The sequence below is a fragment of the Galleria mellonella genome, unplaced genomic scaffold (assembly GCF_026898425.1).
Source record: "Galleria mellonella isolate WM207_F2 unplaced genomic scaffold, CSIRO_AGI_GalMel_v1 utg778, whole genome shotgun sequence".
In the NCBI taxonomy this organism is placed as follows: domain Eukaryota; kingdom Metazoa; phylum Arthropoda; class Insecta; order Lepidoptera; family Pyralidae; genus Galleria; species Galleria mellonella.
The window spans coordinates 2,265,126-2,278,438 of record NW_026442150.1 but is presented as its reverse complement, the minus strand read 5'-3'; the positions used below and the strand labels follow the sequence as shown (position 1 = coordinate 2,278,438).

At 37.4% G+C, this 13,313-nt stretch overlaps 2 protein-coding genes across 2 annotated transcripts in view; one reads left to right on the top strand and one right to left on the bottom strand.

The window, feature by feature from the left end:
- LOC113510056 (ATP-citrate synthase) overlaps positions 1 to 3,592 on the bottom strand; it is a 60,613-nt gene extending 57,021 nt beyond the window's left edge. Inside the window, exon 1 of the mRNA XM_052901356.1 lies at positions 3,432 to 3,592. The gene's annotated coding sequence lies outside the window, so the exon portion shown is untranslated. The remainder of the gene's footprint in view (positions 1 to 3,431) is intronic.
- Positions 3,593 to 3,754: 162 nt separating this feature from the next.
- On the top strand, positions 3,755 to 13,131 carry LOC113510165 (zinc finger protein 2-like). Its single transcript, XM_026893613.3, has 6 exons — positions 3,755 to 4,214; positions 5,481 to 5,749; positions 6,415 to 6,613; positions 7,783 to 7,924; positions 8,993 to 9,173; positions 9,825 to 13,131. Exons 1-6 carry the CDS (start codon positions 4,053 to 4,055, stop codon positions 9,991 to 9,993), a joined length of 1,122 nt encoding a protein of 373 aa, XP_026749414.2. The 5' UTR covers positions 3,755 to 4,052; the 3' UTR covers positions 9,994 to 13,131.
- The last annotated feature ends 182 nt before the right edge of the window (positions 13,132 to 13,313 follow it).

Genomic DNA, 13,313 nt, shown 5'->3' with positions numbered 1-13,313 from the left:
AAGTTGGCAATCCTACTTACAACACCCACGGGAAAGGTAGGGGTGGCCCATTCTATGCCAGGACCACACGGTGACATCTATACGATACCTATTTTATCTTACAAATAAAGGAAAATTGTAACTGAACAATGCCTATTGATGCCTGGTGATTCCTTAGGGTCTAGAACGGTGTCCCAATGTGGGGCCCACGCCCCACGGGGGGCCAATTTGGTAGTTAAGGGGGGGGGGGGGGGAGACGATTTTAACCTCCTTGCCCCAGGCTATTTAAATGCAATACTACGAGTAGATATCGGTGCCAAATTTAACAAAAGAGTAAATAAAAAAAAAATGCTTTAAATATTTATTAGGTATAATTTCGTTTGACGTTACCAAAATATCAATTGGGCGATTAGAGTCGTCAAGTAAACTTTGCCGGGAACAATTATGTATGGGGGCATAAAAATGTTAGAAATGTTCTAGTGGGCGATGGCACAAAAAAGGTCGGGCAACACTGGTTCTGCTAGAACCCACTTTATTTAGAAATTGTTTAAAATAGGAATGCAAAACATTATGGCGCGACCATCGAATCATCATTATTTATTTACACGATAAATGTGATACAGTTTTCGTGGACTTTGCCTGCATTAATGTTGTTATAAATGTGTTTGTAGTAAATAGTATGTTTTCGAAAGATAAACTGCAACGAGATATCATGAGGATTGTTATCAAATCACAAAATATCACCATTCAAAACAGATTGAAGGCAACACAGGCACAATAAACGTTATTGTTATTATTATTATTGTTGTTACACGTCAACTAAATATGTTATTACAAGTCAACTAAATAGATTATTAACGATGGAGAAGAGAAATAAAAAAAAAAAACAACCTTTTTTAGTTCTGTCATTGACACAAGAAGTTTTTTTTTTTAATACCATAAACAAAGTTAGGGTTGCTATATAGAGTTCACAATAAACTATACTTCAACAGTTATTCGTACGATTATTTGTTTAAATGGTACAGCTGTTGTACTCCATCTACACTAATATTATAAAGAGATTATATTATAGAAAGATTTATATTTTTGTGTGTATGTTTGTAATTATTCATTACAAAACTCAAAAACTACTTGGCCGATTTCAAAAATTCTTTTACCATTAGAAAGCTACATTCACCCTGAGTAACTTAGGCTATATTTATTGCTAGAAAAGATTAGGGATCCTTACTAAAACTTTAGCTACGTCACTCGAGGTGTAAAAAAAATGCTATAAAATATCTGTCGTCGCGTGCTCCGCGGAAACTATTGGTGATAGAACAAAAGTATGTTCTACTATATTGAAGAAAATATCAATAACTACAAAAAAACTTCGCGACACTATATGTCCAACTATTATCGTTATGTCACAATAACCACTTTTTAAAATGTAAAAATGCCACCCGTGCGAAACCGGGACGGGCCGCTAGTACACCATAAGTAGAATCACTGGAATAAAAAGGAACCTATAACCTTTTCCATACCACATAGTATACAAATACTAAATACAAAATACTAAGCAGTATCTGATCATAAAATTTAAAATATTTGGTATATCATTAATTTTTTTTTTCAGGCAGTATCTGAAAATGAAAAAAGAGGCAAAATGCTGGGCCACCTTATATGACATGACGATTTATTTTAAGAGCATATTAGAAGGAAAAATAGAAAGCAAAAAAGGAAGGGGAAGACCGAGGAATAACTACATGGGACAGATAAAAGAAACACTAGGTGTCATGTCGTTTTTTCTGTTCCTATTGTCACAATTTATGTATATCTCTTAATGCATATAAAGAGTTTATCCATCTATCTATTTTTCAATAAAATAAATCCATTGCAATGCTAAATGCTGCAACATATTAGCTTGGCATGCGGAACTTTTTATATATTCTTGTAATATAAAGTAATTCAAATACACTGGTAAAACACTTTTAATTCGGGGGGAAAGGGATTGTTAGAAATGGAGTTTGATAGCCTCATTGCTGGCAATATGCCCTGTTAGGTCGACCTCCATACGGTTCCCCCTGGAAACCATTGTGAACAATTCTTGTTGAATTCGTCACGATGCGCTAACTGACCCGCTTCATCCTCACCTATCATCCTTCACTGGTGCCCCACCGGTGTATACCGATAGCGCAGATGGTGTTACCATTTCATTATAACCCATTAAAAAAAAACACTCTTAATTCAAATCCATTCAGTAGTTTTTACATGAAAACATCCTTACGCATTCTGACATTTATGCAATAGTTACAAGATCCCTCCTGGGGGGGAAGGGATTGTTAGTAATGCAGAGGAGTAATCCCATTGCTAGCAATATACTCTATCAGGTTGATCACCAGTAGTTCTACCAGAAACCATTATGCTGGATTTGAAATGTATTTCTCACAATGGGCTAACTGAACTGCCTTTTCATTCGTGCCAATCATCTCTCACTGGTGCCCCGCTAGTGTATTAGCACAGGCAGGGTTACCATTCCAATATTTTTTATTTATTTATTTTTATTTATTCATTAAAAATTTTTACAACATTATGACAGCAAAAGCCAAATCAATGTTAGAAACCCAGTGTGCTAATATACAAAATTATAATATTATAACTATACAGCGTGAGTTAAGGGAGCGTGCTGAAGTAGGTAAGTTATATTAGTACCACATTCGAGTATTCTGACACTTCCCTATGGTTGATTGGGAGAGAATGCTTTTAGTATTAAGTCCGCCATATACACATATATGTACTAATGAATAAATAAATAAATATTTTTTTTATTATTCCACTACAATTTGTTTCTCAATACATAGCATAATTAATAAACATAATATATCTATGTCAATTAATAAATAAGAAATAAAGCAATAAATAATATGCAATTTCTAATTATATCAAAATAATATGAAAGTAGACTAAAATGAACACTATAATATTAAAAAAAAAATATATTATAAAAACTATAGTATAATAATTTATGAGTCAGTCCTTAGGTAATTTAAAAATCACACAATTAAAAAAATATTTTAAAAGTAGCTTGAGAGCTTTCTGAATTTTGAAATTAAAAAAATATATATTCACGACTGTATTCCTTGAGGTGAACGTAAAACTTGTCCTCATTTCACCTAACATATTAGAATCCAAAAGGTAAACAAGACTCTAATGAAACGTTGCTGTTAACTATATAAAAAAATACCGATGTTATTTATAAACGACAAGTCAATTTCGTGACGATAGTGCGTAAAGATAACCGAATGAAAACACGACAATCAATAAGCCGCGATTAAACATTGATTTATATTCAAAAATATATTATTAATTACAACGTTATGATATATAAAAATCAATTAAAATCAGTAGAATAAAAAGAGATAATCGTTATCCCTATCGCTAAAGTTGTTTTTCATTAAATGTATAAAATTACTTACAGATATAAAAGCCGCTGCAGCGAAGAGTATTGGTTATAAAAATGCACTGATAAAATCTTTAGCAATAGATTAGATTATAAAAAAATGGGTAGCTAAATGTAAACTGTCACTATCGTCAGTCCCAATGAATGGATACAAAACGAAACGACACTTTATATTAATATTTAATGATTCTTTAACAAAACGACCAAAACGCGTCACCGCAAATTGGAATTCAATTCAACAGCACAGACTTAGGCAACAGATTATTTGACATTGACGTTTGATTGACTGCTGATTGATAACTGAATAGTATCTAACGTCAACGTCATCGCTCAAATGTCATTAGAGATGGACAGTGCATTTGACAATCTACAGACTTTCTGTGATTTAACATTATAAAATTATTTATACAGTTTTTTATTTATTTTCTATTGTTGTCTTAAAAATAAAAAAAAGTACCTATTTACCAGTCCAGCTAATTATATTTTTTGTATTATTTTGGAATTGGCTTTATATTTGTTATGCTATAACGAATAAAAAATGACACTATTTTAATTGTTGTGTCCTACCCCTATTCTTAAATTATTCGTATTTGTAAATTTGAAGTAAGAGAAATAGTGTGATTTTAATACTGATGAAATGGAGTTAACGCAAACGACAACTCTCCCCGACTCCTTACCGAGGATTAACGGAATCAAAGAGTCTTGCAGAGTGTGCATGGCCAGGAAAGCTAACATGAGTCGAATGTTTGATACGGAATTCGATTTTATCAGTCAAATTGAATTTTGTACGGGAGTTGTGGTAAGTTATTATATTTGCCTAAAATTTTTTTTTGGTAGTAGTTTTTCTAGTTATATACATAAAAAATTGGTATAGATATGTAAAGGAAGACCCTACCCTTAGGTTTGTTTTGTCTATTAGGTCAGTTCTCTCACTGACTAAAACTTCTAGATACATAGGGAAAAAAACACTGAAAATAGATCTGCATTTAACAGTATCTTACACTAATTTCCAACTTCAGCAGCAGGAGAAGAAGGGATCATTAGTAACATGAACTACCAGTCCCATTGCTAGCAATATACCTTGTCAGATCACGACTAAGAGAGGGCGAGAGATGGGCAGCAGCATCCCTCTTAAAACATCTCTAAAACCTAACTGCGGTTGCCAACCTGCCCGCCAAGTGTGGCAACAACTACTAGCAAAACCCTCCCTTATAGGGGTGGCTAAGTTCAGCAGTAGATAATATTATTCCATTTCTTTTTTCTTCATTAGTTTTATTATGTTTATATTATAACTTAATATTGTTAATTCTGCATGTACAAATACATAATACTAGTTTTTGTACATATAACATTTTAAAAATTATAAATTAAAAATAAAAAATTTTGGACTTTGGATAAATAAATAAATAAATTGGCATACAAAGAACATATTACCCTAATTTGTAAGTCGGGGCAAAAAAATATGGAGCAGTGCAACCCTGTATTTGGTAATAAAGGATTTTATTGTTATATATTATGTATTATTATGTATAATTATTTCAGTATGTTGCTATAATTATTTCACATATTTTTTCACCACATCTGCCCTTCATATGCTTTCTGTTTTTACCTTTTTACCTTCTGTTTTTCTGTTTCACCAGAGGGAGACTTTGTACAAAAGTCGATTGCTTGGGTACCTCTGTCCCATTCGTGTTTCAACCATGAAGCAGCTGTGTTTGCATGGCTGTGTTTCGGTTTGAAGGGTGGGATATGGCGTGAATTTACAAGGTACAGAGGAATAACACCTGTGCCCTCAGGAATGGCAACGCATGGAGGGTATCAGGGGCGAAACAGCATACTCTGTTATGTCCATGGTACTGCTCATGTCTAAGGCGACGGTTACCACTTTTCATAAGGTGGACCTGACGGTCAGCTTGTTTGCCATTTTTGTTGTTATAAGTAAGTTGTATATACAAAAAAAAACCTAATGGTTAGCTGGTAGAGAATGCCATATAGCATTAAGCTCGCCACTTGTACAAAATTTTATTGTGCAATAAAGAATAAATAAATAAATATATATTTACAGTTCGCAAAAGAAGACGGCTTACCTTCACAAATATGTGAGACATGTGTCACTGATCTCACTGTCGCTCACAAGTTTAAAACAACTTGTATACATGCTGACAACATGTTCAGGAAACTCCTCACCGATATCAAGATTGAAGCTAGCGATGATGAATTAAATGATGTATCATATAACTTAAATGAGGTTGATGTAAAAAAGGAAACTCTGGATGATGAGATTTGTGATGAAATAACAAAGGAGATAAAGTTAACGCCACATGTTAATGAAAGGTATACTTGTAGTGGTCTTGTGAATTAACACACTGCTTTACTAGATAGTTATGGGTTTGATTCTCATATGGTATTTGCATTTACAACTATATATGTTTGTATTAGTCTCGGTATATATATACATAGACTAATACAAAAAATGGGTAAAAGCCAGAAAATATTCTATATATTTAAAACTTACAAGCTTTTACCTGTAATTTCTTCTGTGTGACTGAATTATATTTAATGGTCAGGAGATAAATAGCCTATATGCCTTTCCATATACCAATCACGTCACATACCAAACACGTTATTAATACCAAACACGCCATTAATACCAAACACGTCATTAATACCAAACACGTCACATACCAAACACGTCATATACCAAACACGTCACATACCAAACACGTCATTAATACCAAACACGTCATTAATACCAAACACGTCACATACCAAACACGTCATTAATACCAAACACATCATATACCAAACACGTCACATACCAAACACGTTAAATACCAAATGTCATAATGATTGCTTAAGCCATTAAAGCGCTATAAGGTAACAAATAAACTCACATTTATAATATTAGTATAAAAAGAAATATAAAATTGACTTATTGACATATTCTATCAGAAATTTTCATCGTATCAAAGCACTTTACATACATTGAACTTTTTCAGCAAGACAGAGATCAAGAAAGTGGCAAAAGTGCGTAAGACTCGTGGCCCGTACAAGAAAACTGGACGACCTAAGAGGCTGAGGAAGTACAAGTTCACGAGGCTGCAGTGCGAACCGTGCGGTGTCAAGTTCACCAGCAGGGAACAGTCGGAGGAGCACAAGCGGAGTGTGCACAAGGAAAACGAGAGCTGGGTCTGCGAGGTGAGTGTGCGCTCTACTTAGATAAATATACATCTGTACTTATAATAAATCTGTAGAGAGGTCAATTCTGTACATGAAATATATTTGCAAAATAACTATCAGCGGGTGATTAGTGATCGATACTGATGACGAAAATGCAATCAGTAAAATATTTGTCTGTCTATCTGTATGTTCGTTATAGAAATAAAAACTACTCGATGGATTTTAACGAAACTTGGTACAATTATTCTTCATACTCCTGGGCAGGTTATAGTATACTTTTCATCACGCTACGATCAATAGGAGCAGGGCAGTGAAGTGAAATGTCGGGAAAACGGGAGAAGTTACTCCATTTTTAAGCTTCCATCGCGTGCGTAGAATTAATGGCCACTTTTTAAAATGTTAAAATGTTCACCCGTGCGACGCCGGAACGGGCCGCTAGTACACAATAAATATGTTTCTACTGCCAAGTTTTGTCAGTAGATACATTTTCGATACTGCATGCATTATTATTATTATATACAGGGAGATTCTGAGGGGAGAGAATTTTTTATTCATGAAATGGGCTTCATTATTAAAAAAAAAAATAATTTGATTACATTGATATTTTTTTTAATACATTAAAAAACAATGGGAATGCTAGTATGTCACCATTTTTTTTTAATTTGTATGGGACCAATCTGAAGTGTGTCCTTTCGGATAAAAGAGAAAACCTTCTTTTTAAAGTTGGTTGAAAAAAGACTAATCTACCCATAGAATCGTTTCGGTGTGTGCACACACGAGAAACAAGAATATATAAATACCAGAGGGAGACTTTGTACAAAAGTCGATTGCTTGGGTACCTCTGTCCCATTCGTGTTTCAACCGTGAAACAGTTGTGTTGAAGGGTGGGATATGGCGTGAATTTACTGAGTACAGAGGAATAACACCTGAGTCTTCAGGAATGGCAACGCATGGCGGGTATTATGGGCGAAACAGTACACTCTGTTGTGTCCATGGTACTGCTCATGTCTATAGGCGACGGTTACCACTCTCCATCAGGTGGGCCGTCAGCTTGTTTGCCATTCTAAGTTGTATAAAAAAAAACGCTAAATATTGCCATCTCTCTCTATCTCGAACTCGGTAGCGACAATCTATCTATCGATATTTTCGTTTACCACTTGTCTAGAGGGGTCCGATGATGTCCACAGATGTGCGGCAAGGTGTTCACCCACCGCGCGTCCCTGTACACGCACACGCGGTCGCACCTCCCCCCGCAGTACGGCTGCGAGCGGTGCGACTACCGCACCTGGCACAAGCACGATCTCGTCAAGCACCTGCGGATACACACAGGTGAGATTGTGATCCCTTGCGTAGCGCACTGGGTTCGATTCTCGGTCGGGCCAATTGTATTGTAAAATCTTTATTGGACCACTAGCTTTTTGTCTGCTACTTTGCACGCGCGGATTTAAGACAAAGCAGTATTTCCCAACCGATATGACATCATGACCTTCAAGAAAGGGGGGAAAGGGATTGTTAGTAATGGAGACTGAGAATCCCATTGCTAGCAATATACCCAACCAGCTCGACCTCCTCGCGGTTCCCCCTGGAAACTATCATGGTTAATTCCCGATGAATTCATCATGATGGACTAACTGGCCTGTTTTCATTCTCATCTATCACCCTTCACTGGTGCTCCGCCAGCGTATCCCGTTAGCGCAGGCGGGGTTACCATACCATTTTCATCCAACAAAAAAAAAACCTTCAAGAAAAGAACATATTCCTTTTTAAAAGGCCGGCAGCACACCTGCAATGCCTCTGGTGTTGTGGGTGATCATGGGCGGCGGTAGGTTTTTTTTTACAACACTGGGGGCAAACGGCTCATCTGATGGTAAGTGACTACCGCCGCCCATGGTCACCCACAACACCAGAGGCATTGCAGGTGTACTGCCGGCCTTTTAAAAAGTTATATGCTTAGGTAGTTACTTGCCATCAGGTGGGCCGCATGCTCGTTTGCCCCATGTGTTGTAAAATAAATTGGTAAATATAATCTCATCATATGTATATGCTTTAAACATTTCCGAACGCAATATCCTTCTACCCTCCTTACCTATCCATATTTCCTATCAAATCTGGGATCACATTGGGGGATAGATGGACAAAATCAGTCTGTAATCCAACTGCGCGTCGAGCGAATAAAGTTCCGCCAATATCACGAAAAATCTCCGCCAGTTGCGAATTGGTCAATCAGCCGCGATCTCCGCGCAACATACAGTGACACCTTAAGCAAAATCAACACAAGTGTTAGATATTTAGAAGAGAGAACGAGAACGCGTACAAAAGACCTGCACGCGGGGACTAAGTGAACCAGGTTTGTCCTTCACCCTTCTTTTTGTCCAACATAAATAAATGATATTGCAGGTGAGAAGCAGTACCAGTGCCACTTCTGCACGTCATCCTACCACACGTCGTCGAACCTCACCGACCACATCCGCCGCTTCCACGAGGGTGTGAAGCGCTTCCAGTGCCAGCTGTGCGACCGCAAATTCTTCGACCGCACCAAACTCAACAGGCACGTGGACTCGCACAACGAGATAAGGCGGTGAGTGGCTAATCCTCGTTTTTCTTAACCGACTTCAAAAAAAGAGAAGTTTTTAATTCGTTTGTGTTTTTTTTCCATGTTTGTCATCTCATAATTCCGTTACATAGATTACCTGTTATTATAATTTTTTTGTTTGTTTTGCGTTTGATATGTGTGTGTATGTGTATATACATTGCTAGCAATATACCCTGTTTTTTTTTTTGATGGGTGAAAATGGTATGGTAACCCCGCCCGCGCTAACGGGATACGCTGGCGGAGCACCAGTGAAGGGTGATAGATGAGAATGAAAACAGGCCAGTTAGCCCATCATGATGAATTCATCAGAAATTAACCATGATAGTCTCCAGGGAGAACCGCGAGGAGGTCGACCTGGTTGGGTATATTGCTAGCAATAGGATTCTCAGTCTTCATTACTAACAATCCCTTTCCCCCCATATACCCTGTTAGGTCCACATGGTCTCCCTGGAAACTATCATGCTGAATTCCAGATGTATTCTTCACGATGGTCCAAATGACCTGACTATCGTCACCTATGTATAACCCCTGACTGGTGCCCCGCCAGTTAGCGCATACGGGGTTACCATTCCATTAAAAACCATTGACTAGAGCGATTTGTTACTCATACATATTTATGCAATAAACGATTTTCAGATTCGAATGTGATATATGCCACTCATTCTTCACACGCCGCTGTTACTGGAAGAAGCATTTGTACCGGCAACACAACGTGGAAGTGCCACCGCAGCGGCCCGGGAGAAGACCCACGTGGGCATCAGACAAGTTGCTGACCACACCCCAGGAGGTTGCGGAACTTTCATAGCAGCTCCTGATCGCTCGGCAGGTAGCTGCGCCATCATAGCGATTCCTGACGATACCCAGGACGTATCTGAATCTTTATACAGTCCCTGATGATCGTCAGGAGGTAAATGAGCTTACATAAACAGTTCCTGACAGTCTCTCAGTATCTCAGATCAGTCTCAAGGTACTCTGATCAGAGTCGAAGAGTGAAATAGAATGAGCGAAGGTACCTCATGCAATAATGTGTAATACCTCTGGTATTGCAGGCGTTCATAGGCTACGGTAACCGTTTACCATCAGGTGGGCCGTATGCTTGTTTGCCACCTCAGTGGTATAAAAAAAAGTTAGATGATCCTTTATAATAATTGCTGAAAATCCTCAGGAAGTATTTAAATATGCAATATATAACTTTTCGATCGAGTTAAAAAGGTCCAAATTCGGTTGTATTATTTTTATGTTTACCTCACAACACATCTTCGTTATTTATAAACCGATATGGGTGATTCTTTTTTTATGAAAATTAAACTATATACGTACATACACATGTAGGTACATATCGATCACGCCTGTCTCCCATTAGAGTAGGCAAAAACAAACTTTTTATTTTTTTTTTATACAACTTAGAATGGCAAATAAGCTGTCGGTCCACCTGGTGGACAGTGGTAACCGTCGCCTATAGACATGAGCAGTACCATGGACATAACAGAGTATACTGTTTCGCCCATGATACACCCTATGCGTCGCCATTCCTGAGGACTCGGGTGTTATTCCTCTGTGCCCTGTAAATTCACTGCCATATGCCCACCCTTTAAACCGAAACACAGCCATGTGAACGCAACTGCTTCACGGTAGAAACGTGAATGGGATAGAGGTGGCCAAGCAAACGATTTTTTTACAAAGTCTCCCTCTGGTAAAACCTGCCTCTGGCGTTGCGGATAATCATGGGCGGCGGTAGTCACTTACCATCAGGTAAGCAGCATGCTCATTTGCCACCTGTATTATAAAAAAAATGTGCGATAGGAAAATTTTACTCAAAATAGCAAAAAAAAAAAATTATCTGGCAACACTGACTCGTTTAATAAATCATTTTCATCAAATGGTAACTCTGTTATGTCTATTGCGACGGTAATCACTTTCCATCAGGTGGGCCGTCAGCTTGTTTACCATTCTAAGTTGCATAAACAAAATCGCATCATGCAACTTGGGTAACGTTTTTGAAAATTTTGGGTAATAGTTTTAGTACTTGTAAACTCTGTACGGGTATATACGATACATAATTAAAATAAGATAGTGTAAAAATACTGAAAATTATATCCATTTAGATAAAAAATGGATTTATGTTTGTTTGTATGAAAATGTTTGGGTAAAAATCAAAATTCGCATCTTGCAACCCTGAAATGAGTAAAAATCTGTGACAACCCTGTTGTCAGTGAGGGGAAGTGGGATGTAAGTTGTCGGCGTCGGTGCACTCACAATGGAAAGTACATGAAAAAACAGTGTCACTTCTACCATGATTATTTATTCTTATTATTTAGTTTATTTGCTATATTTTTAATACTTTCGCGGCAGTACACTTTCACCTTACAACATACGCGTGCGCATACACATTCACACGCACGCACGCACACACACACACGCGCGCTCACACACATGTGCATGGTTCCTGTAAATATGCATTTAGTGGTTATGCAACCACTGGTATGTATGTAAACTGCCGCCCTCTGCCTGTCGGCCTGTACTATAATTTTGGAAACGATGCAAATATTAGCTAATCATCGATTTATTTGAAGTGAGTTTACTTATCTTACTACAACATACGCACGCACGCACGCACGCGCGCACTCGCACACTCGCACACGCACACGCACACGTACATGCAAACGCACACGCACACGCACAAGCACGCACAAGCACGCACACGCACACACACGCACACACATACGTACGCACGCACGCACGCACACACACATACGCACGCACGCACACTTACGCACGCACACACACACGCACGTACACACACATGTGCATAGTTCCTGTAAATATGCAACCACTGGTACCATAATTTTTGAAAAAATGCAAATATTAGCTAATCATTGATTTATTTGAAGTGAGTTTAGGAGTAATTTACAATTTTATTAATTTCCTATACGTGTACATATATATACATATAAATGATGCAAAATATGCATTGACGTTTCACCTTTCGAGAGCACTGAGCCAGCGACCTTAATGCGAGATGAAAGCTAAAATTCCATTGAAATTCCTTTATTGTGACTTATTACAATACTCTAATGTAGATATGTGTCTACATAGACACATATTTGGGACCATAAAATATGACCAATCACTATAAAATTTTAATCAATCATTAATCAATCATCTATCATCATTAATTAATACATATAATAAAATTGTAACTGCTCGCTGTCTGTACATGGAAGATATTTAACCCTTTGAGTGCCGACGAGCGCCATCGCGCTCGTGCGCATTGCAACTAAAAGTGGCACGAGCGTCATAGCGCTCGTGGAAACAGTCGCTGTTTAGCTTGCTGTATAAAAAAATAATATTAAAATTGGATAATTTTTGGAGGAGATACAGTTTTTTTTCGAGACAAGGGTAAACGATATCAACACGACAAAGATTTCTTTGGCATTTTTAAGTAGATATGAGCAAAAATCAATGGCACTAAAAGGGTTTTTTTTTTAATAGATGATAATGGTATGGTAACTCTTTGCGTTAATAAACTTCCCTCCCTATAATAGTTTTTCTTAACCCTTTCAGTGCCATTGATTTTTGCTCATATCTACTTAAAAATGCCAAAGAAATCGTTGTCGTGCTGATATCGTTTACCCTTGTCTCGAAAAAAAACTGTATCTCCTCCAAAAATTATCCAATTTTAATATATTTTGTACAGCAAGCTAAACAGCGACTGTTTCCACGAGCGCTATGACGCTCGTGGCACTTTCAGTTGCAATGCGCACGAGCGAGGTGGCGCTCGTCGGCACTCAAAGGGTTGAATTATAGAAAATTTAAATTAAAATTTCTAATACGTGTGTATTGTTATTTATAATAACGTTGTGAAAGATTTTATATAACAGTATTAAATAAATATGCAATAATCTGTGAGAAATTATTAATAAATAAATTGTTTATACAAACTGTGTTTTTTTGTTAGTGTCATACTCGTGGACGCTTTTTTAATACATGATATTGGAATGATAATCCCGCTTGCTCCAACTGTATGCGCTGGCGGGGCACCAGTGAGGGATGATAGGTAAGGATGAAGCAGGTTAGTTAGCCCATCGTGAGGAATTCAACAAGAATTGTTCACGATGGTTTCCA

Bases quoted from the DNA above. Each gene is read 5' to 3' on its own strand.
- LOC113510165 (XM_026893613.3), top strand. From the start codon at position 4,053: ATGGAGTTAACGCAAACGACAACTCTCCCCGACTCCTTACCGAGGATT. The intron at 4,215-5,480 runs GTAAGTTATTAT...ATATATTTACAG, and splicing joins AATTTTGTACGGGAGTTGTG to TTCGCAAAAGAAGACGGCTT. The intron at 7,925-8,992 runs GTGAGATTGTGA...ATGATATTGCAG, and splicing joins GCACCTGCGGATACACACAG to GTGAGAAGCAGTACCAGTGC.